The 25,766-nt window shown below is 44.2% G+C and overlaps 1 protein-coding gene across 1 annotated transcript; it reads right to left on the bottom strand.

Annotated features, from left to right (window-relative positions):
• Window positions 1–39: 39 nt before the first annotated feature.
• On the bottom strand, window positions 40–25,566 carry LOC137255239 (THO complex subunit 5 homolog). Its single transcript, XM_067792680.1, has 18 exons — window positions 25,372–25,566; window positions 24,082–24,222; window positions 22,433–22,549; window positions 21,887–21,984; window positions 19,346–19,421; window positions 18,756–18,826; window positions 17,764–17,878; window positions 16,600–16,732; window positions 15,479–15,556; window positions 15,264–15,310; window positions 14,873–14,972; window positions 13,903–14,014; window positions 13,012–13,113; window positions 12,283–12,488; window positions 11,500–11,691; window positions 10,942–11,057; window positions 8,345–8,529; window positions 40–461 (listed from the first exon to the last, which is right to left on the bottom strand). The coding sequence occupies exons 1-18, from the start codon at window positions 25,486–25,488 to the stop codon at window positions 398–400; spliced, it is 2,070 nt and encodes a 689-aa protein (XP_067648781.1). The 5' UTR covers window positions 25,489–25,566; the 3' UTR covers window positions 40–397.
• Window positions 25,567–25,766: the final 200 nt, after the last annotated feature.

Here is a 25,766-nt window from a genome sequence, read left to right on the forward strand (position 1 = left end):
CAACAACAAACAAAACAAAAAATACAAACACAGGTAATATTAAAGATCACATTCACCTCCCTTTTGGTGAAGGTTTATTTTCCAGATGTCTTTTACATCAACAGATGTTTGCCATGGTTTCAAAAAAATCTTTACAAGATTCATGACATGCTTCTCCTGCAACTACAGCCATTTTGAATTTGAACAAAGAAAACCCAGAATATATCTGACAGCTGTAGTATTATGAGGGTTGCTGGTTGAAGGTGATGACCATGTTTGTCTTGATCATCTTGTCTGTGATAGTTGAAATGTATCAGCTGTGACTGGCTTAAACTGCACAGGGACTAGCTGTTTCTTGTTCAAACTGCACTGTGACTGGATGTTTCACGTTCACCCTGCACTGTGATTGGGTCAAAAGCTACCGTTGTATGAAAATGCTGAGATCCGGCATGTAGCGATAGGGCTTCTTCCTGTTGGGACCTCTGTGAAATAATAAAGGCAATATATGTAATTCATAAACCTGCAGTCACTGCAAGTTTGACAATCTAACCATGTTCAGATGAGGTTCCCTGCCATATCTGACTGCAGATATCTAGGGTGCTGAAATAATTGAAAGTTTACGCCGAAAGTGAAGTCAAATCAAAATCCTGCTTTACACATTGAAAGTCACCATGAATTCTGGCCGAATTGGCCACACAGAGTTATCTAGTAGCTATATCAGAGGTATTTTAAATCAGGTTTCACATACTGAAAAACAGGCACAGAAAGCAATCATCCCCTGGAACCAAATGCCAGGAGATATTTGTTTCTTGTGCCTATTTCAAACATGTGTTATAAAATACCACTGATGTAGCTATGAGTAGTGATAGGCAGTCAGTGTTTAAGAAATATAGTTCAGGGCAAAAGTGTGCTTTATTACACTATACATGGTGGTAGAATGAACTGTATTTCTTTTCTAAGATGCCGTATTTAATAATTTCTAAGTCTAATTTTATTAAAATCTAAATATTTTAGATATTTAAATACTTACCTTACCATAGGTCTTATGCATATTACCTCAAGCTTCGCTAGTAGAGATCAGACAGACGTTGATTCGCCATTCCCTGAATGGCTACCTCGTATAATCTACGGATGTAGTCACGGAAGTGACGTGATCTCCCTACTCGCGGGAAAGCGAGCCATCCCAAAATTCACTTTTACTGGCAGCAGGAAAGAAAGGTCCGATGAGTCCAAAGTGGGGAGGAGCATCCAGCGTTGGGAGGGAGTCACCGCCCTATGGTAAGGTAAGTATTTAAATATCTAAAATATTTAGATTTTAATAAATTTTTAACTTACCTTACCATAGGTCTTATGCATATGGCTTCGACAGAGAGGACGGTGGTGTGGACTCCGGAGGACCTTCACATCTTCAGCAGACCAAGCACATGCACAGGAGACCCGGGAGACCAATGCCAACGTCACAGGGCAAACCTGGAAACAGGACAAAGGATAACCCAAGGGAACTCCAAAGAGAAACCGACGCACCCAGAGGGTGAGGTTAATCTTAAGACCAAAGGTAAGAACAACACAATTACCTAATGGGCGGAAGGCTGGGTGAGTTGCTGTGCAACCACCAACGGGCCAAAAGACTGAAGCCCCTCCATGTCCTCGACAGCCAAGTCCCTCAGGTAGTGTGAGGCAAAAACGGTGGACGACTTCCAAAAACAACCCTCCATAATCCGTGGCACCGTACAGTTCCTGTGGAGGGCCATAGTGGACGCCAGGGCTCTAATTTCATGGGGGTTGTTCGCCGTCGGATGGGGGAGTTTCTTGGCATCGTACGCCGCCAGGATAGTCGCACGAAGCCACAGAGCAATAGTGTTTCTATTAACTTCCCCCTTGCACGATGAAGAAAAAGGGATAAACAGTCTCTTTCGGGAATGTCTCTTCAAGGCAGACCTCTGGATGTAATATCTAAGGGCCCTGACTGGACACAGGAACTCCTCCTCCGTATCATGTCGTCCGAGGATGGTCGATAAAGGCGGGATGGAGAACCGTCTATCTGGTTGCCCGGGAAGCTGATTCTTGGCAATGAAGTCCCACAGCAATCCCAAGTGGACTCGACCATGCCTAGCTTGTTCAAAACGCACTTGTGTGACATCCAGGGCATGAATCTCACTAACTCTAGCTGCCGTAGCTAGGGCAAGTAAGAAGACCGTCTTCCTGGACAACAGCTCGAAGGAAGCATCCTCTAGGGGCTCATATGGGGAGCCTCTCAAGTGTTGCAAAACAACATTCAGATCCCAAGCTGGAGGGCGGAACTTGACCTTCTGGTCCTCCAACTTGAACGCCTTCAGCAGGGCAACCAGTTCTGGAACTTTAGAAATCTGACGATCCGTCTTGACCGCCAAGACGGAGTTCAATGCTGACAAGTAGGTACCCAACGTACTCCCTTTGAGATGCTTGGAATTACGTAGAAACATCAAAAAATTCGCCACGAACTGTGGGGAAGCTGTCATGGGATCCTGTGATCTCTGAGCACAAAAGCTTTCAAATGAGCGCCACTTGTCATCATAGAGGGATCTGGTGGATGTCCGATGAGCTCGGGTTATGGCATTCGCCACATGCAAGGAATAGCCTTTCGCCCTTAATGCCTTCTGTAAATGGTCCAGCCGTGCAGATGGAATCTCAGCGGATCTGGATGGAGTTGTTGGCTGTGCGGATGACGAAGGAGGTGTGGCCAATCTGGAAGCTGAACCGGATCTCCGCTGACGAGGCGTCGCAGATCGGGGAACCACGGTCTGGCTGGCCACCAGGGCGCGACCAAAAGCAGTCTCAGGTTCTGTGTCTGCTTGATCTTGCCAATCACTTCTGGGAGAAGAACGGGTGGTGGAAAAGCGTACGCGTCTAGACCCTCCCACGACAGAGATAGAGCGTCGACTGCCCAAGCCTGTGGATCCGGTACGGGAGACACGTAAGTTGGTAGCTGATGGTTGAAGCTGGTGGCGAAGAGGTCCACCAAGGGTCTCCCGTGGCGAAGGCAAATCTGACGAAACACGTCTGGATGAAGCATCCATTCCGTCGGTGAAGGTCTGCCTGGGCGCGACAACGCGTCTGCCAGAATGTTCTTGCAGCCGGGTATGTGTCGAACCCTGATTGTGATCCTGTTGCTGTCTAGCAGATCTGCTAACACGAACATCTGGTCTAGAAGTTGCTTGGACCTGGTCGTGCCCTGATTCCGGATAACCCAGACGACTGTGGAGTTGTCCGACGCCACCAGGAGCTTGGTGTTGGACAAAATCGGTAGCCAGCGGCGAACTGCTAGAATGACGGCTTGCAATTCCAGGTTGTTGATGTGCCACAACCTTTCGGCGTCGGACCACAGCCCTGAGGTCGTTCGGCCCGCCAGATGGGCGCCCCACCCTAGTAGAGACGCATCCACGAACAACTCGTGGTCGTGACTGGAGTCTTCCAAACAGACGCCGACGCAGACATTCGATTCTACCATCCACCACCGGAGATACTGATGTAGATGTGGAGGTAGAAGAACCCGTGACTTGAGGTCGTTCATCTGGATGAATGGTGACAGAAACCTCTGTAAGGGCCGTAGCATAAGGCGCCCTCTGAGAGTAAGATCCTGCGCCGATGTCAAAAGACCCAACAGAGACTGCCACTCTCTGAGGGTCATGGGTTGAGAGAGACCTCGATCCGCAAACGCCAGAATCTTTAGCCATCGATCTGGAGGGACCCTGACAAGATTGTCTTTTGTTAAAAATAATCCCCCGATGAAGGTCAGTTCTTGAGTTGGTTCCAGATGTGACTTGTTGGTGTTGACCATCCAACCCAGTTGATGCAGCAGGCGGGTGGAGAAGTCCAAGTGTTTGCGTAGCAGTAGAGGACTGCCGTGGTTGAGAAGGCAGTCGTCTATGTATGGATCGAAGTCCACTCCCCTTAGATGAAGAAACCTGGTAACCGGAAGCGTGATGCGTGTGAAAAGCCACGGGGCCGTAGAAATGCCAAACGGAAGCACCCTCCACTGGTAATGTATTCCGTTGAAGACGAACCTCAGGTACTTCCTGTGACGCGGATGTATGGGAACATGTAGGTAAGCGTCCTGTAGGTCCAGACTGGCTAGCCAAGCCCCGGGAGACAATTTGGCTCGAATCTGCTCTAGGGACGTCATTCGGAAATGAGGAGGGTCGGCCAGATACTGTCTGTTGAAGACCGCCATGTTGTGAATCATGCGCATCTTGTCGGAATCTTTCTTTGGCACCAGGAAGATGGGTGAGTAGAACCCCGGGGAGCGGTGGGGTTCCAGCACTGTCTCTATGGCTCTCTTGGATAACAGAATGTCGATATTGGACTCTAGGAGAGCTAGTTGGTGTTGAGGATATATCCGCGACTGGGGAGTAGATGTCAGCGGTGGAGTCTCGACCAATGGTAGTTTGTAGCCGGACTTCAGAATCTTGCTTACAAACGGATCCTCTAGGAATGACCAGTTGGGCCAGAAGATCCCTAGTCTCCCACCTACTGGAGTCGGATGGACAGGTACGACTGGGGGTGGGAGGTCCCAGTCGGAGACATCCACGGCTTCAGCGACCAGAGTAGGGGCGCTTGCCTCTGCCTCGCCCTGGCATCGAGGGGGTGTCCCGGCTGCGCTCCTGGGGCTTCCGCTGAGTGTCATTATCCTTGGTGCGGCCCCGTCCCCTCCCAAAGGAGGAGCGGATGGATTCCCTCCTGGGAATATAGCGCTTCTTTCCACTTCCTCTGGCTCTGCCACGAAAGGCAGAACCAAGCGCCTCAAAGGTAGACAGCGCGACTTCAGTGTTCGTTAATTCCGCGTGCGACTTGTAAATATCTGGAATCTTGTCGGCGAACAGAAACTTGGAAGTGAAGGGAGCCCGAAGTAATTGGCGCATAAATTCCTCCTGCCAATTACATGTATCCAGGAAGCCGGAGCGGCGAACCGAAGTTGTCATAGCCAACGCTGCACGTAAGTGACCGAGTAAGTCATGAAGAACTTTGCCCTGCCACTGGAAGATCGTCGTGAGATGATCCACCCTGGAGGCGTTGTCTTCTGATAGGTCTGCTGCAGCCGCTGAAGTAGCTGAGGCTAACGCCGAAATGGGTTTAAGCATACGCTTGAGTTCCGTGTCAATAGCTGCTAATTTGGAGTCCTGCACTTTATAAGCTGAGAGTGAAGAACTTGACAAGCGCTTGAGTGAGTCGTCCTGGGCTGCACCATTATCTGTGAAGTCTAGGCTGTGGATCTTGTAATCCGACTTCCTTGACTTAGACGCCTTGATCGTAGGATTCAGAGACAGCTTGGCAAAATCCTCGTCCAGGAGAGACACTGCCTCCGCCACCATAGGATGAGGTGGAATTAGTAGTTCCGGGGACAAACGGATGGACGCCGGATTATTAGGATCGACTGACGGAGAAGGACAGTCAGGTAGCCTGTCAGCAATCCACTCAAACACTGCCGATAGTGGTAGATAGGTGCCATCATCCTCGCCTACACCTGCCTCTTCTTCATAGTCAGGGCAGAAGTGTTGCTCCTCCAAATCTTCCCAAGAGACTGAAGTCGATTCCCGCCGCTGGGTGGAAGAGGTAGAAGGCGTCCGAGTAGAAGAATCCTTCAGTGAAACTCGCGAGGCCTCTGGTGAACGTGAACGCCGGGTTCTGGAAGAGCGCCGAGGAGATCTGGATCGCGAACGGAAGCGCCGTCGTCTAGGAGAGCGTGAGCATGAGCGCGAGCGCCGGCGCCGACTACGGTGAGGAGAACGGGAGCGCCGATTCCTCGGAGATCTGGACCATGATCTGCGTCTCGAGCGCTCAGCTTCTAAGCGCCGAGCGCGCTCCTCGTCTAGCTGACGTTGTAGCACCTCTTCTCTAGATAGCGTGTGAGAGATCCTGGGGATCCGGTAAGGCGCTGGCGGAGGCACAGGAGCCGGCGTCTGAACAAGCGCTGGCGTAGGTATAGGTGCTGGTATTGGAACCAGTGAAGGTGTCCCCATCAAGGCTGTAGACGCTGACGTGGGCATAGGCGCTGACGTAGGTGTCGGTGCTGGCATAGGCGTAGGCGTTGACGTTGAAATTAGTTCGGGAATCAAGGCAGGCGCTGACATGGGCGCTGGCACAGTAGCTGAGGTCGGCGCTGGCTCTCTAGTAGAAGTGCTGGGCGTCAGGAGAGACCGTAATAGCCTCTGAACTTCTGGGTGCGCTAAGGCGTCCGGACGGGATAAGTCAACAAAGGCGTCCGAGCGAAGTGGCTCCGGAGACGATCGAACCGGCGTCGTAGATGAGCGCTCCAAACCAGACGTCGGCGTTGGTGCTGTAAAGGTAGGCAGCTCCGGGTCATCCTGTAAAGAACCTAAAGAAGAAGCTGGGGAAGACATTCTCCTCTTCCGCTGAGTAAACCTCTTTCTACGGACAGCTAAAAAGGTCTTGAAATCCGCCACAGAAAGACTAGTACAATGCTGACAGCGGCTGTCAAGGGAACAGGTCTGCGATGCACAATCCGGACACCAGGGGTGGGGATCCTTGGCTGACTTCTGCCCCTTGCAGACAGTACAAAACTGCCGAGTCATACACAGTTAACTGCAACAGATAAAAACATACCCGAAGCGTGAAATAAAACAATAACGCTAGAGGTAGAAACGAAAAACACCCCTACATAAAAAATGCAGCAAAAGCGCACCCCCAACCTAAAGTGGGTACGCCTGTAAGCTCGCGACAGCGACGGCTAGCAACCAACATGGCTACCTGTGAAACATGCCACGTGGGACAAAAAAACACATGAAAAACGGCAAAAATCGGGAGGAAATACCATACAAAATAGCAGAACAGATGGAGGAAGTATTCCTGACGGAATAAAGAACCTCCAAGGCCGCCATGACACCTCACAAACAACGCAGGAAAACCCACATCGAAGTGAGAAAAAAAAGAAACATTTACAACACGAGGTAGCAAGGTAAGTGAAGTTAAATTCAATTTAACTAACCACACACCTAGGGAAACAAGACATACCTACCTGTTGAACGACAACTTTATTCAACACAATAGAAAACTCCGAGCGAAACAAACACGTCTGATCAGACGAACGCTAGAAGTAAAAGTGAATTTTGGGATGGCTCGCTTTCCCGCGAGTAGGGAGATCACGTCACTTCCGTGACTACATCCGTAGATTATACGAGGTAGCCATTCAGGGAATGGCGAATCAACGTCTGTCTGATCTCTACTAGCGAAGCTTGAGGTAATATGCATAAGACCTATGGTAAGGTAAGTTAAAAATTTGATTAATCTATGGCAGAAAACAAACGACAGTGTCTGTGACCTAAATTAAGAATTCTCGCACAGCCCCCTACGTTAAGACAAATGTTACTAGATAAACAAATGATGAACAGTTTGGTGACGGACTATGTTCGGGTTAAATATCTTCTCTACATCATTTTAATTACATCTATGATTCTCTTAAACCATACAAGGCAATATGACCGTCTCATTTCTACTACCCACGAAAGTTTAGATCAGTACATTCAGCTGAAGCTGACTAGTCATGCTGCATTCCACGATTGCATTGTGGGAATGTAAACATTGCAAACATTACTGTGTCTGTAAAATTTTTAGTCGGACTATGAGACATTTTATCCTTTGGAAACCATAAACGTAATGTTGCCATCAGTGATGTTAGCTGCGTGATTCAACTGCAAACCAAGAAACGGGATGCGATGAAGCAGTTTACTGTGGGAGGCTTTATGAGGCGATAGCAACTGACATCCGTCGTGACGTCAGTTACATTGTGCCGTAATGCAAAAAACGTTCAGTTACGAGGGGACAGACTGGAATGGCGCAGTGACATCAACACATTGTGACGTAATGCAAAAAGTGCACATTATCGTCTGATAAAGTATTGTTGGCACCTTTGATCTTTCACCGAAGCATCTTAGAAGTTAACATCTAACATCAAATATATCGTCTGGCTGACGAGGCAAACAAAATCTTGCTTGGGTGTACAGGGAAACACATGTCCCCAAACCCCTATTTTACCATGAGATGAGGTGGTGGGGGGAAAGAGAGGAGAGGAGAGGGGGAAAAATACCTGGCCCTACCACATTCAGTATCTCACTTCACTTGGTGAACAACTGACTTATATCTTGCTTGGCTTGATCCACCCACCTGTCCCCTAGCCCCTAGTTATCTCACCTGGATGTCAAAGGAAACAGCCCCCATCAGACTTAATATCTCACCTGTCTGCTCATGGAACACCTGTTCCAGCCTCACTTAATATGGAACACCTGTTCCAGCCTCACTTAATATTTCACCAGTTCCTGTCTGTTCAGAGAAACATCTGTCAAAGAACCTCTATCCCATCATAGTATCTCACCTGGCAGTCCGGGGGAACACCTTTTCCTTGGGGATCTCCACAGGTGAGGACACATCATGTGACTCTGTCTCCAGATAGACGTCAAAACACATGAGGAGACGCTGTAGTTGATTGGACAACAGCTGACCTTGAGATTTTCTCCCTGCCAACTCCTCGTAGTGGATGTTGACCTCCTCCTCCAGCTCCTGGACACAAACAGGGGTGAGTGAGTGAGTAACTGACATGGGTGGGTTGATGGGTGAGCTACATACAGTGTTCCCAGAAATTATTGAGAAAATCTTTGTTTTTTTTCTAATGATGCTAAGATTGGAAAAAGGGCTTTCACTATGCACTAAGCATACTAAATAAGGGAGACAACTCTTGAAGGCTTAGAAGGCAGCTCATTACGTCAAGAGTTATCTCCCTTGTCTGAACAGACGGCTTCCTGTGTTGACATGGCAGAATTTACAGCAAAAGAGAAAAGAAAGCTCATTCTAGATGATTTTGAAAGGGGTGAGGGTGATGCTAAAGTGTTAGCTTGTAGACATGGTATTCCTCTGTCTACAGTATACAGAACTTTGAAGAATATTCAAACAGGAACCGGGATAGAGCACAAAGCAGGGGCAGGTCGGCCTAGGAAATTCAGTGTTGTGGATCAGACTTGGGCAGATTGTGAATAGGGGCAAATTGAAAAGTGTTGAGAACATCAGAAATGAAATGATTAGCAGAGGAAGTCCTCAGGTATGCAATGAAACAGTTAGACAGGAATTACAGAGACTTAATTGGGTGAAAAAACGTGGAATTCCCTCGCCGTTGATGAAAGATGCACAAAAGGAAAAACGTTTAAACTGGTGTCGGGCTCATGAAAATCAAGATTGGGATAATGTTTTCTTTTCGGATGAAAGTTCTGTTTGGCTTTTCCCTAATTGTGTGAAAATTTGGACCAAAGATACTGTCAAACCTATCTACCAGCGACCAAAACATAGCCCGAAGTTTCACATGTGGGGTGGCATATCGGATCGCGGAGTGATGCCATTGTGTGTTTTCACGGGAAACTTGACAAAAGAAAGATACGCTGACATTCTAAATGGTCACCTTCTTCCGACAGCACAAACACTGTATGAAGATGATTGGATTTTCCCGCATGATAATGACCCAAAACACACTGCGCGCTACACAAAACAGTGGTTGTCGGGCGAAAATGTTCAAGTTTTAGACTGGCCCAGTTACAGCCCAGACCTAAACCCAATTGAGAATGTGTGGGGAGTCATGAAGGACAGAATAAACCAAAAGGGACTGAGAAATATTGAAGATATGAAGGCCGAGGTGGTCCAATATTGGGATACCCTGTCACACGCTTACCTACAAACTTTGATGGGTAGTGTGCCTAGGCGTATTCAGGCATGCATTGCTGAGCGAGGAGGTCTAACAAAGTACTAAAACAAGACTGAGACTGTAAAAGGATGATGTTTTAACATGTAAAACGCCAGAAGTTAATAAACGTAATGAGTTACATGACGCAACATGATTCTCAATAATTTCTGGGAATACTATATAAGGTTGGATGATTATCTAGTCTGTGATTCAGAGGGTGAAAAACTTGCTTTTGGTGGGTGGATAAGTTGGAGGGAGTTATTTTGTGTGTTGAGGTGGAGGATACGAGACTCAGTGACTGGGTTCAAGTAGAGGATGAGATTGGGTGAGTAAGTTGTAATGCTGGGATTAGATTTTTTATTATTAGATAATTCAAAGATGAAGATAGTGGAAGTGTGGGAATCTTTATAATTAATGCAATTACACAACAGTAACAGTATCTGCAAGATAATGTTGGAAGTCTGAAAACTTTGTTTTTTGTCACACACTGAGACCTGTCACACACCCTAAGAGCTGTCATACTCACACACTGAGACCTGTTACACATCCTGGGACCTGTCACACATCCTGGGGCGAGTCACACACCCTGGCACCTGGCACACACACCCTGGGACTTGTCACACACGCTGGGAACTGTCATGAATCCTGGGACAAATCACACACACTGGCACCTGTCACACACCATTGGAACTGTTTTAGACACTGAGTCCTGTCACACACAGTGGAACCCATCAAACATACTGGGACCTATGACACACACACACTGGGACCTATCACACACTCTTGGACCTATCACAGACACTGGGACCTGTCACATACCCTTGGTCACATGCCCTGGGACCTGTCACACACTGGGACCTCTCATACACACTGAGACCTGTCACAAACCCTGGGACCAGTCAAACACATATTGGGACCTGTCAAACACCCTGGGTCCTGTCACACCGCTTTGTCTTGTCATACACACAGGGACCTGTCACACACACTTGGACTTGTCATGCAACCTAGGACATGTTATACACTCTAGGACTTGTCACACACCCTGGGATGTCACATCCCTTTGTCTAGTTCTACACACAGGGACCTGTCACACAGACTGGGACCTGTCATGCAACCTAGGACCTGTCATACACTCTAGAACTTGTAACATACCCTGGGACCTGTCATACAACCATGGACCTGTCACACACAGGATGGCACTGCTACATGTGCATGAGGCCATTTCCCGTTGATTATAATATCACCTTCACATGAATATCGTTTCCAGCATTGCGATCTGTCTGCCAAGTGATGTTGACAACAAACATGGGTGCCACTGCAGGGTAGTCAGGCGTGATGATCACTTGCGATGTCAATTTGGCTGCAAACATTGTACAATAAATGTTAAAACAATCAAAAGACAACAAAATCAAAACCTTAAATACTAGACAGCAGAACATTCTAACAGATGACCTGCAAAAAACCCTGTTTTTGACCACATAATCAAAGGATCCTGCCATGGTAAAGGGAAACAACTACATCTACACAATTATAAAGGATAGCAAGATCACTGCAAGCTATACCAGGTGCAAAGAGAGTTAGATAAAAGAATAAGATACATTATCATGTCAATCATTTCATAAGGAAACTATACAAATACTCACTGCCAGTATCCATAGATAAATTTCCAAGCACAGATTATCAATATGTGCCTCTTAAACAGCAAGCATAGGTTACTGTGGGCCATTTCTAATTTGACTTCTACAAGGGGTGATCATCAGTGTGAATATTCCCAAAAGTAGATAATAAAAAGCACCATGCACCTGATCCTCGTTCCATGGTCAGGGTGAAGAACATGTCAGTCTCACGAGCCATGTCTGAAGAAATTGCCGACTGAGTGTATGGCAGGGAGGCAAAGTCATCGTAAGTGGACCGTTGCCATGACGTCAAATGGGACAGAATTTTGGCTGGAAAGTTCTTCAAGACATCACCGCTGACTGGGATAGAGTTCCGCTCTGATGAAGAAAATACAAAATGACTCATACTACATAGTGGAAGAGAATAACTGCTGATTGACTTCATTTGTTTGTTGGTGTCTCAAATTCTTTTGGACAATTACTTTAACAAGAACAGACTACAAAACCAATTGTATGGCTCCTCGGTTTAGAAATAAGGGCTGTTATGATTCAAATTGTCATAATAAGGACAAGAAATCAAACCTCATTTACTTGAAACCGAACCAGTGCTCATTTGATGAGACCTTTAAGGGAGAGTTTGTCAGCTGGCTTATTTGCTTGTATCATGTGGCTCACTCGTCAATATTCATGGTAATATGAAGGTTGTCTTGAGCTGAGAATCATGAACGCTGATCCAGAATCTTTCATACAATAGTATGCATCACTTTTGCTGACTGTAATATGCTGTTAAATGTTTTACGACAATTCATGACCAATTCTAACCACAGACTTCATGCTGGAGACAGGTACTGCATTGAAACGAAATGTCTGATTTTAGTAATACTTGATCTAGGCATAAAGTTAAGCTGGACATCTACAAACAGCAAGGCACAAACAAATCCAGCCCCAGGAAGATAATCTGGCACTCACCAAGTGATGCTAGCTGTTGCAGAAGTGACAAACGAGACTTGATCCGCCGTCGGAGTTTCTTGATGGTTTGCTGCATGTAACTGGCACTTACAGAACTCTTGGCCTTCTCCAAGCCATTGTCTCCGAGGAACTGCAGTCCCCCCAGCCACTGTGCCCACATGTACGGCCGCCCCACTTCACACAGGTACTCACTGAACTCATGCATCCTGCAACAATATCAGTGAGTGATGAATATAAGGATAAAGCCATTGTGCATACATGTACGGCCGCCCCACTTCACACAGGTACTCACTGAACTCATGCATCCTTTAATAGCCAGCTATTGAGTCAGTGTTCACGTTTCCCAACCATAAGCACAAGTTTGATGCTAATATACCAAGAATTCTAATTCAACATAGTATATAACACGACTTCTGATTGGTCAGTGCCATAACTTTCTCACTGTATAATCAGCATATACGGTTGCAGTTTGAAAACTGACTCACCAAAACCTTTGAATGTATCCCTACACTATTGGGGCAATGCTGTTTTTCCAGACAGTCATTTGCCGAAGTCCTAGGTCAATTAACTCACCTATCCTGCAAAAAATAGATGGAATCGGTGATTGTGGGAACCAAACCAAGGTTTCAGTGAATCACCACTGACCACCTTCTGTCCTTCTCCTGTGACTAGCTGACGTTAAAAATGTTTCTTCATCTGTTACCCATGTTATTATTTCTAGTAACTTACCCTTGTTTAACCAGTTCATACTGGTTAGCCTGGTTAGGAGTTGTGTTGCCATGGTCACCAGGGTAGAGTTCATTCAAGATGGAGTCCAGAGACAGAAGGTCCCTGAAGATATAGAAGAACGACTTTGTAGGCTAGATTCTTGGACTACAACAGTTGTGAGATATCATGAATAGTGGACCATAATGGATTGTTAGATTTTCACACCTGTCTGCTTACCTAACAAACACACTTCCTCAAATTGTTTCACTGGGCAGACAAACATTAACATATCTAGTTTGGTTTCATTCAATGATGTTGTATATCAATTCATAACCCTTTATGCAGATAAGATCCATCAATTAAGGTCAACAGATGCCCTAGATGACAATATTAAGTGTAAGTGAGTTTGTTTGTTTAGCACTTCCAGCTATATGGCAGCAGTCTGTAAATAATCAAGTCTGGACCAGGCAATCCGGTGATTGACAGCACAAGCATCAATCCACACAAATGGGATACGATGACATATGTCAACAAAGTCAGCAAGCCTGACCACCCGATCACCTCTTACAACAAGCATGGGTTACTGAAGACCAGTTCTAAAGTACGTCTTCACAGGTAAGAGTAAGAAACACATCTGTGGATAGTGAATTGACAGTCATCAGTTGTTGGTGAACATAACAGCCAGTTAATGGCTAGTCGAGAGTTATCAATTCCTTTCATGGTTGTGGTTGCTAGTGAACAGCCGGGAAATGTTACTAGTGGTAGCAACAGTATTGAAAGAGCTACAAACCAGTAATCACTGTGAAGAGCTTGCAGACTGAAACCATCTCAGTCCACTGGGTCCAACCCAGGTAATGAGTTTAGTGACACCAGTCTTGTATGAAATAAGAGCCAGTCATATGTCTGTCTTACCCTCCTGAGATAGAGTTTGTGATGGTGTCTGGACCACAGTTGACCTTGACATTGACAGTGATGATCTGGAGGACCAGGAGGTAGTGGAAGGTCAGGTGGAGGCTGCTGCCATCTGGTGGAAGAAAAGGAAAGTTATACTGGCGGCTCCTATTCTTGCGGTACTTACGAATATCAGCTGAAAAAATGATATAAACAGTTCTTTTCATATGTATGCTTGTTGTTTTTAAATGAAGAGATCCCCCCTCTAACATCTGCATCTATCAACTGCTTGATCCATGAAGGGTATTATCTCACTTGAACTCGATGAAAAACATGGTCGTCCACCGCTGACTTTTCGAGGCGTCTCCTATTCTTGCGGTACAACGGGAAAGTAACGTTAATAGGTGTAAGGAAGGGGAATCTTATTGGGAAGGGCAGGGAAAAGTAACAATTTTTCCAAGTTGGTTAAAACTCACGAATATTCATTATGTCTATTCAATGATGTAAACAACCGCTAAGTATCACGCATCGGCAACCTCGGCAGAAAAAATGTTTACCGCGAGAATAGGAAACCCGCGAGAATAGGAGAACGCCCTATAACAGGTATATCAACTGACAACCCCTTACAGCAACACCACATATGCACAGGAGCTGGTGAGTGTCATTATCATATGGTCTAGTGTATTTTAGCTATTTAGCTGTAGATTATAATCACTGACTTCAGGGAGACATTTTATGTCTGAAAACTGATTATACTGGAGGATTTAAATGACTCTCACATGTTTCTGCATCTGTTTTTTTTTTATTTAATGTTTTTTTATGCTGAAACAAACTAAGTTGTGTCTAATCTTTATACTCTTTCCAGCATGTTAATCTGTGGTATATGACACCAACATACAATCCACCAACAAACTCTCATTCTAATATCTACTCTCCACACTCTATACCCCATGTATGTACTGTGTGAGATGCAGGCTGTAAATCCACAAACCTCTAGTTGTGACATCTAGTATAACCGACAGTGGATGTTTGCGGAGAACTTTGGCCTTCTTGTCTGTCTGCCTCGCTTCCACTGTCTTCCTCCGCCGCTTCTGCAACATCAACCACTATGTTAATATCAAACAGTTTGATGGACAAACATGCATTTGCACGTAAGGTTCATGTGACCTGGACTAAGGGTATGGAAGTGATCTGAACTTTGGCACCATCATCATCATCATGACAAATGCATTTTCATGTGGTCATAAAGCAATATATGGTGGCAGTCTGGACTAGTGATCTACAGCATCAGCATCGATGTACGCAAATGGGATACAGTGTCATGTGTCCTCAGAGTCAAGCTGAACTTTTTATGTAGCTGACTTTGAATATTCAAAACTCACCGATTTAGATGTCTCCTGCTCTTCTTGGTCACTGTCGCTATCCTCATCTGAAGGTCAAGATGAAAATGAAATGCAAGCAAAACATGGCTTCCAATACACTGAAAACATGCTCAAAAGCTACACACGAAAAGATGTGAAATTTAAAAAAACAGAGACACCATTTCTCAGTAACTATTGATCCAGCATCAGTACATTATCAACATTGTGTGACATACCTAGGTCTGGTGTTGCTGTGGTAACAAGGGACCTAGCAGCATCAATATCTCCTTCTATGGTCACTTTCAGCTGAGTGTCTGGCAACAGAGAGGAATCGATCATACACACCTGTCTCAAGCATTCTAAATATGTGAGTGAGAAAAAAACTTAATGCCACTGTTTCTTAGTTGGTATTCCGGTTTGTAGGTGAATTGAGGGAATTGTACCCTTATCAGTAATCAAACTCAGGACTTCTGCGTTACGAGTGAGTACTTTCACCGCTTGGCTACTTCATGTCCTCTCCTGTACAAAGAACACAGGTCACAAGTCAACTGACGCTTGGTAAAATTGGTTGATGAGAGTCCCGGATAGGTGACCATGTTTGATGACCATGAGATGGTCATATGACTGCTAACAGCAGCTTGGGTTGTAGTACAGTCTGATACATTGACTTGGGTAACAATGTCAAACTTTGAGCATATACCTTGTGTATGGAAGGTCATAGAATTGATGTCCACTCATTATTATTAACAATCAGTACAGACATAAGTCATGAAGACAGTCATTTGTCCACAATGCAGAGACTAAACAGTACAAGAATGTTTTTTAATTGTTTTCATAGCTGAGACTTACTGACCCGTGAAGGTCCCGGGGTAGAATAGGCCTTCAGCAACCCATGCTTGCCATAAAAGGCGACTATGCTTGTCGTAAGAGGTGACTAACGGGATCAGGTGGTCAGGCTCGCTGACTTGGTTGACACATGTCATCGGTTCCCAACTGCGCAGATCGATGTTCATGTTGTTGATCACTGGACTGTCTGGTCCAGACTCGATTATTTACAGACCGCCGCCATATAGCTGGAATATTGCTGAGTGCGGCGTAAAACTACACTCACTCACTCACTGAGACTTACTTGAGGAAGTTTGACGGTTCCCTGAGTACTCACCACAAGCCTCCTTGTACACACTGGCCTGCATGTACAGGATATACAGAGGTCAGGGAAGTGATATTTGAGGTAGTTTGATGGTTCCCTGAGTACTCACCACAAGCCTCCTTGTACGCACTGGCCTGCATGTACAAGATATACAGAGGTCTCTGGAAGTGATATTTGAGGTAGTTTGATGGTTCCCTGAGTACTCACCACAAGCCTCCTTGTACGCACTGGCCTGCATGTAGAGGACATACAGAGGTCGGGGGAGGTGATATGCAGTCTCGTGTTGCTCACACACTTCATCGTACTGCATTCCCAGGTAGCCCTGCACTGGCTTCGTGGCCTATAACAGGAACAGCATCTAACACTGTCAACCTTAATCTGTCGTTACTACACTCATAGCCAGGTTAGAAGTAGTCTAAAACAAACATGCTTCTCGCAAGCGGCATCATTGACTAGGTTGGCACATCATCAACAGATGTCAACCCTATTTTGGGCTGAAGTGTAATACTGGACATCAAAAAGTGTAATGTAGACCACAAAAGTGTAACACTTGTCTTCCAGTCACTTCGATATAGTACACGTTTTCACAAAAGGACTACTCTACTCTCTTCAGTTTCTAAGCAGAGGTACACATCACCAATAATTATGAAACTCCATGCATCAAAAATTATTGGTCAGGTGACACAAGATACTTTAATTCCTTACAAATTATTTGGAATGAGTGCAATTCTAAGAGTAAGTGATTTCTATCCATGTGAGGCCATTTCTTAATCCCTACTTTAGTGTGTTACGAAAAACACTTCCTTGTGAAATCCACTTTATTCATTTTCCTAAAACCAGTAGAAAAGCATAATTTTCACATATTAGGTGTAATGGCGTAATTAATTGGTCAAAATCACAACAAGTATGCCATTTTGTAAGCTCTGGCATCTCTGCGTCATCATATGGTCATGCTGTTGAACACTGGATTGTTTGGTCCAGACTCTTCTATTTACAGACTGCTACCAAATAGGTTGAATATTACTGAGTGCAAAGTTAGACAACAAACAAACAATACACAATCCACAGAGATTTTCCAGGACGCCCCTTGCCCCATACACATTTTATCATTTAATTTATACGTCTCTAAAAGTCTACAGAAAGAAAGATGGTAGGTCTAATGCTACTGAATAATGCTAATGGCCCAACCTTTTTTCCTCAAAGCAACAACAGAACTCAACTTTCATACTCAAAGACAGGCACATAACAGCCACAGCATTAAGATGGCCTTGATAACGTCGACCCCAGCCAGTCATCTCCATGGTTGGTCTCCATTTGTACAACCGCTGATGGGATGTGTGTTGCCTGGTGTGTTGTGGTTGCTATGATTACCTGTAGGATGGACTGTAGCTTGGGCTGGAGACTCTCCAGGTGGTCCTGTTTAGTCTTGATTTCCTGGGTGATGTCCTCCTTCTGTGTCTGGGCCTCCTTCAACTTGGCTGCCAGTCTGAAACAACACACAACATGTTCAAGTACAGACAACATGTAAAACAACACACAACAACCAACAGCTTAAGCAACACAATAACAGCTTAAGCAACACACAATAGCAACTAACATAATGCAATAACAACACACATGTTCACGTACAGACAACATGTAAAACAACACACAACAACCAACAGCTTAAGCAACACAATAACAGCTTAAGCAACACACAATAGCAACTAACATAATGCAACAACAGCTTAAATGACAAGAAAACAGCTTAAACAACACATAATAATGCTTTCAACACACTGCAGCTTAAGCAACACACTGCAGCTTAAACAACACTCAACAGCTTAAACAACACACAACAGCTTCAACAACACAACAAGAGTTTTATCAGTACACAACAATGCATTAAGCAACACAAAACATGCTTCAAAACACCTACGTTAAACACACAAGATAAGCAACACAACATGTTAAACACCACACAATAACAGCTTCAACATACAGCAAAAGTTTAGGTAACAAACAACGGCCCAAACCACACACAACAGGGGGTCACACAACACCAGCTTAAACAACATACAGCAAAACTTGAACAACACAACAGCTCAGAAACAGATTCAATGACATAACATGTTTAGCAAAACAACATAGCTTAAATAATAATCAGTAATAAGTTGAGCGATGAAAAATACACAACAGGTTAAAAAGACAACATCACAACTAGACACGTATATACACAGAACACCAACTCCTGATAAAACAGAACTCTGTTTCCTGACAACTAGACACATATATAAACAGATCACTATTTCCTGACAGATAGATACACATAAAAATCACTGTTTCCTCACAACTAATCACATATATCAACACAGAGCACTGACTGTTTCCTCTGTTCCAGCTCCCAGTCTAGTCTGGCCAGTGTCCGCTGATGTTTATCCTTCTTTGTCAGTTCCTGGAAACACAACACAGTCTTCACATATGTGCCTCGTCAGTTTTCACTGAGACTGATGAAACTATTTTCAATTCCGAAGCCATGTATGCAACATACTTAAAAGGTCACCAGCTATTCATTTATTTGCATGAGGAATAATTTTCATGGCTCCACAAAGCACTCATTCCAAACAAGCTATTTCCAATGACCTTGATGGGAAATCCCAGTGAAATCAATAGAGATTATTTTTGGTGGGTTAAGCCCCATTTTAGCAATATGTTCAAGCAATATCACGGAGGGGTCTACAGAAATGGGCTTCACACATTATACTCATGTCAGGAATCAAACCCAGGTAGTCGGTGTGACGAGTGAATACTTTAACCACTAGGCTACCCTACCACCCTACCCTGATGGGGTGCCCCAGTAATAACATATGCAGGTCATAACAGTCAGGTTCAGATTGGTTGTAATTTACAGAACCCGTCATATGGCTGGAATAAACAAACAAAATACTTTTAACATAAGAGCTGTACTACTCACAGGCTTGGAGATTTCTGGAGGTGCCTCCTTGTAGAAGTCTCCCACTGACACCAGCTCAATCTCTTCATCCTTCGACCTGCAGAAACATAGCAGTCAAATCACATGAACAAGAACAACCAACAATAATTGGGATTTAGGAACTTGAGAAAAATACACAATTATTCTGCCCACACCTAATGATACAGTAAGTTAAATCTAAGGAAAATCAACACGTTTAAACTTAAAATATCTCATGTACTGTACTCTCTCTTAGGTTTTGACAGCTGAGTGGAAACAGACTGTAACTGTAGTTTACTTACCAATCTACACTGACATGTACATGCTAATATTGGCCATCACCTTTCAAGACAGGCTTGCTACATTTATCAGTGATCAGTCCATCTACCTTGTTGGCAGTACAAATTGCTTCAGTCTCCATAGGGAGGTACTCATGATTTTTGCTGATCTCCTACTGAAGGCCATGACCTTCTTCAACCTGTGACACTGGATGAACTTGTTCTGAAGTCGACATAACATACTTGAACTTCTAGATGTGGTGACTTACTTGAAATCTACACACTTGGGAACCTCCTTCTGGATGTCATCATGAATCACTTGAAGAGGAGATGCTTGGTGGCATCATTCTGAAGGTGCCCTTAATTATTTGACCTGAAGACGTTTGACAACATCCTAGAGGTTGTCCTGACTTACTTGAACTGGATACACTTGAAGGTCTCTTTCCAGAAGCACCCTGACTCAACTAAACTTGAGACACCTAGCAAACACCTACATATTCCCTGACTTACTTGAACTGGATACACTTGAAGGTCTCTTTCCAGAAGCACCCTGACTCAACTAAACTTGAGACACCTAGCAAACACCTACATATTCCCTGACTTACTTGAACTGAATACACTTGAAGGTCTCTTTCCAGAAGCACCCTGACTCAACTAAACTTGAGACACCTAGCAAACACCTACATATTCCCTGACTTACTTGAACTGGATACACTTGAAGGTCTCTTTCCTGAAGCACCCTGACTCAACTAAACTTGAGACACCTAGCAAACACCTACATATTCCCTGACTTACTTGAACTGGATACACTTGAAGGTCTCTTTCCTGAAGCACCCTGACTCAACTAAACTCGAGACACCTAGCAAACACCTACATATTTCCTGACTTATTTGAACTGGATACACTTGAAGGTCTCTTTCCTGAAGCACCCTGACTCAACTAAACTCGAGACACCTAGCAAACACCTACATATTTCCTGACTTATTTGAACTGGATACACTTGAAGGTCTCTTTCCTGAAGCACCCTGACTCAACTAAACTCGAGACACCTAGCAAACACCTACATATTTCCTGACTTACTTGAACTGGATACACTTGAAGGTCTCTTTCCTGAAGCACCCTGACTCAACTAAACTCGAGACACCTAGCAAACACCTACATATTCCCTGACTTACTTGAACTGGATACACTTGAAGGTCTCTTTCCTGAAGCACCCTGACTCAACTAAACTCGAGACACCTAGCAAACACCTACATATTCCCTGACTTACCTGAACTGGATACACTTGAAGGTCTCTTTCCTGAAGCACCCTGACTCAACTAAACTCGAGACACCTAGCAAACACCTACATATTCCCTGACTTACTTGAACTGGATACACTTGAAGGTCTCTTTCCTGAAGCACCCTGACTCAACTAAACTCGAGACATCTAGCAAACACCTACATATTCCCTGACTTACTTGAACTGGATACACTTGAAGGTCTCTTTCCTGAAGCACCCTGACTCAACTAAACTCGAGACACCTAGCAAACACCTACATATTCCCTGACTTACTTGAACTGGATACACTTGAAGGTCTCTTTCCTGAAGCACCCTGACTCAACTAAACTCGAGACACCTAGCAAACACCTACATATTCCCTGACTTACTTGAACTGGATACACTTGAAGGTCTCTTTCCTGAAGCACCCTGACTCAACTAAACTCGAGACACCTAGCAAACACCTACATATTCCCTGACTTATTTGAACTGGATACACTTGAAGGTCTCTTTCCTGAAGCACCCTGACTCAACTAAACTCAAGACACCTAGCAAACACCTACATATTCCCTGACTTACTTGAACTGGATACACTTGAAGGTCTCTTTCCTGAAGCACCCTGACTCAACTAAACTCGAGACACCTAGCAAACACCTACATATTCCCTGACTTACTTGAACTGGATACACTTGAAGGTCTCTTTCCTGAAGCACCCTGACTCAACTAAACTCGAGACACCTAGCAAACACTTACATATTCCCTGACTTACTTGAACTGGATACACTTGAAGGTCTCTTTCCTGAAGCACCCTGACTCAACTAAACTCGAGACACCTAGCAAACACCTACATATTCCCTGACTTACTTGAACTGGATACACTTGAAGGTCTCTTTCCTGAAGCACCCTGACTCAACTAAACTCGAGACACCTAGCAAACACCTACATATTCCCTGACTTACTTGACTTACTTACCTCGATGCTCTCCTTCTTAATTTGATGACTTACTTGAACTCCAGACACTTTGTGATCTCCTTCTGGAGGTGCATGGCTTCGTACAACAAGTTCTGCAGCTGGAGATGGTATTGGTCAATCCTCTGCTTGGCCTGCCACAAAGGTTTCAGTTGCTTCGTTTATCAAACAGACAACTGTTATTTCCTAAAGAGTAACACTAAATACTTTAAAAAATCTCATGTCACAAGCAACCCAGTGAGTGCTGGCATGTTACAATCCACAGCTGTAAAGCTTACACATGCAAAGACAGTCAAACTTTTGGTTCTCATCAGGTTTGCTGACTGACATGTAACCTACTCCTAGTCCTTCATGCAGTTGATCTCTGGATTGTCTGACTTCATTATTTACATACTGCCACCTTATCAGTGATAATATCACTGGAATATTGCTGAGTGTTGCAATAAACAACGCACAAAACCAAACCAAAAAACAACTGACAGCTATTGAACTTCCCAGTCTGAGACATACTCTGCAAGTCAGTGTTTGGTACACACTGAATAACAGAAATGTTACTTAACAATATGATCTAGGACAACCAACCTCGCTGGTCCCCTCTCGGACCTTGCGGCAACGAAAGTGAGCAAGGCGGTTAAGTTTCTTCAGGACAACAAACTGGAGACTGGCATTGATCCTCTTTTCCTCTATCTCTTCGGCATTCTGTTAACATCCAGAGAAACAACATACAGCGCTGGACAAAAGGAAGTACACCCTTGGAAAGTACACACCAAATCATTAGAAATGTTACAGGGCTGAAAATGGGCTCAAAACACATCAAACTTACGCTAACAAAACAAAACCACCATATTTAAAATGATTTCTTTTAATCCACATACCAGACATGGAACATCCTTTATTTTGCCATTCAGCTCACATTAAATGGCTGTTCATAATTAATGGCTAGTGGGGGTGATGATGACTTTAAGAGAGGGTCACCTATTTTGGAATGCTGTGATGAGGGTTGGTTGTTTATTAATTCTGTACACATGTACGAGTGGGGTGTAACAGTAACAAAATTATTCTCTGTTTTAATCATGTTAATTTAACGGTGTAACTTACCATGAGAATAAACAATGACAACATGGTTGTCAAATTAAAGAGTTCACGCAACGAAAACACAACTGTGCAGATACTGATTCCTTCTTTTGTGGACTTACACAAGTTATCAAAAATGCAAATTCAGCACATACAGTTGACATATAGTCTGATTAAAAAACATCCCGCAAAATTGGAGTTCAAATGATTCACTGTATGGGTGAAAAGTGTAATTACAAAGACAAGCAGTTGTGATACTTGTACACATGACGTTATGTCTGTTGATTGAAAACAAACTACATCAATTTTTCTTGATTCAGTTTCAAGTTGTGCTTTTCACTTGGACAAATGACAGTTTCCAGCTAAAGAATAGTGCACCATCTCAGTATTGATTTTATCGAATATAAATGTAAAAAAAACTAGCCTGTATTTACAAAACCCAACATCTCTATACACACACCTTGAGCACATCAACAAATGAACCAACCAATGAAAGTCTTCGTAACACTTGAGTGCTCGTCCCCATCCTCTGACTGGGTTTGGAATCGCACCTGCTTTGTTTTGTGGGTAGCAAGCCGAAGTACAAAATACTGCACTTTTGATTTGCAATTGTATGCTTATAATGTTGTTGGGTTTTTTTTTCATAGTCAGCAATGTAAATTACATGTCATGAATATATGATAATTCTGTTTTAATTATCTTCCTTTTTTGGTTGCTTCTAAGCTTTAACCAGTTAAGAGAGATGACTATTGTCCTCCCTGACTTGGGTATATACCGTTTTGTATATCCCAGAACTAAATCCTGCGACAATTCAGAAGAAAACAACAAATGTTGAAGCCACTGCGGCTGAGCGGGCTAGGAAGTTGACTTTGAGTTCTGGCGATGAGGCGCCAAACTCTGCGAATCTGGGATCGAATCCCAGATGGGACTCATTAAAATGTACTAAAATCTGGATTTTACAAAGAAAGTCTAATCCCAGATACAACATACCTCGCATGTGATCACTTCCTAAATAGCAATGTGTATTCAAATTAGAGACATGCCAAAGGTATCAATAAATCCCAACAGCAGTGAGATAAACAGAGACATTACCAACACGATAAACTGCAATCCAGAAAACAAGATTCAAGCCAACACACAGAAAGCTCATAACTTACAGCTTCTTTGTTCTGTTTCAGTTTGTTTATGTCAGAGACTGATTCCCTCATGATATTACAAGAAGTCTTGAAGACATCAAGGTCATCGTGTGGGTCATGGCGGTCAACCTCTTCTTCTTCCATGTGAAACAGCATAGACTCCTGCAAGTAAACACCGACTGAGTTGGTGTCTTTGAATAACAATTTGAAACAGAGTATGTACTAGTACTTGCTTGGAGGCTGTCATCTTGCTCTTGAAAACCTGAATCTTATTGTTTCTTATTTGAATTTGCAACCCTTATTTTACTCTCCACAAAAAAATCATACATTTGGGGGGAGTAGTGCACTTTACCGGGCGCGCTTTTTCAAATTTTTTTCACTGAGCTGGCGGGGCTCGAACGCTCTCGGCAGGGGTCGTGGGATTTCAACTGGCTAATTAGACTAATTAGCGGACACGCTACCTCGGGACCACCGGTGCGATCACAGTTAGTTAGTGCTCGTTTAACGGGTCATTACCCCACTAGCTCTGCGCATGCGCAGTGAATGAAAACAAACTATTATGGTTTGTTTTCATTTACTGCGCATGCGCAGAGTTAGGCCATTCATCAAAGCGAGAAGCCACACCTAGGCATTGTTTTCAAGGTGTTGTGCAGCCAATGATATGATATATTCGAGTCGTGGATGGATATATGGCTATAATCGCATCTAAGGTAAGCCAACCCTAACCTTTACTCCCTAACCCTAAGGATCTAGAAGAGTGGGTCCCTAACCCTAAGGATCTAGAAGAGGGGGTCCCTAACCCTAAGGATCTAGAAGGGGGGTCCCTAACCCTAAGGATCTAGAGGGGGGGGTCCCTAACCCTAAGGATCTAGAAGGGGGTCCCAAACCCTAAGGATCTAGAAGGGGGTCCCTAACCCTAAGGATACATCAGCGCGGTAAAGTGAGACAGTTCAGTAGCTATCACTATAGCGCGCTCATTAGCGAGCGCTGAGCAGTCCCGGGTCGCGCGCCCGGTAAACTGCAATCTAGCCCATTTGGGTTGTAAATGGGAAACTTTGATATGAGCTTTGTAAACTTAAGACTGCTTAAGGTATTTGTTGCAATTCAGGGATGTTCAATGCACACAACATCTGATGCTCTTAAGCACGCAAAACCCCATAGCACGATGATACCACGCAATTTCAGGATTCACAAAGATCATTGTAGATTCGAATAAAAATTGTAGCCATTCCTGAAAGTGAACGAAAACAGGACACCGTAAGCGGCGCGATTTCTTTCCAGCAGTTTCTACAAATAGTTCAGCCGCCCAACCTTTGACGACAGACTGTCGATCGACTTTGTCTTCTTCATGTCCGGGCTGCTGGCGGTAATCTCCGGCCTCAAGACCCGTTTCTTCTTCTTTTCCTTTACCTCCAAGTCTTTCGACATTGTTTGGTCTGAGCGGAAACCGGAAGCAGCAAACACGAGTTTGAAACTGGGGTTATCTCCCTCACGGGCATGCAGGAACGAGTCGATAGTAGACGAGCGCGAAATTCAAATCAATGTATTTATTCATTAATTTCCAGCTGTTGACTTACCCCTAGTGCACCGACTGATTTGTCTTTTCTCAATTTTATGCAAAGATTCGCTGTGTGTCGCTATTACTGATATCAACGAAACGAAACTATTGATATCTTCAAAGGATCTACAAGTGTTAGCATAATACC

This window comes from Haliotis asinina, chromosome 1, assembly GCF_037392515.1.
Source record: "Haliotis asinina isolate JCU_RB_2024 chromosome 1, JCU_Hal_asi_v2, whole genome shotgun sequence".
Lineage (NCBI taxonomy): Eukaryota > Metazoa > Mollusca > Gastropoda > Lepetellida > Haliotidae > Haliotis > Haliotis asinina.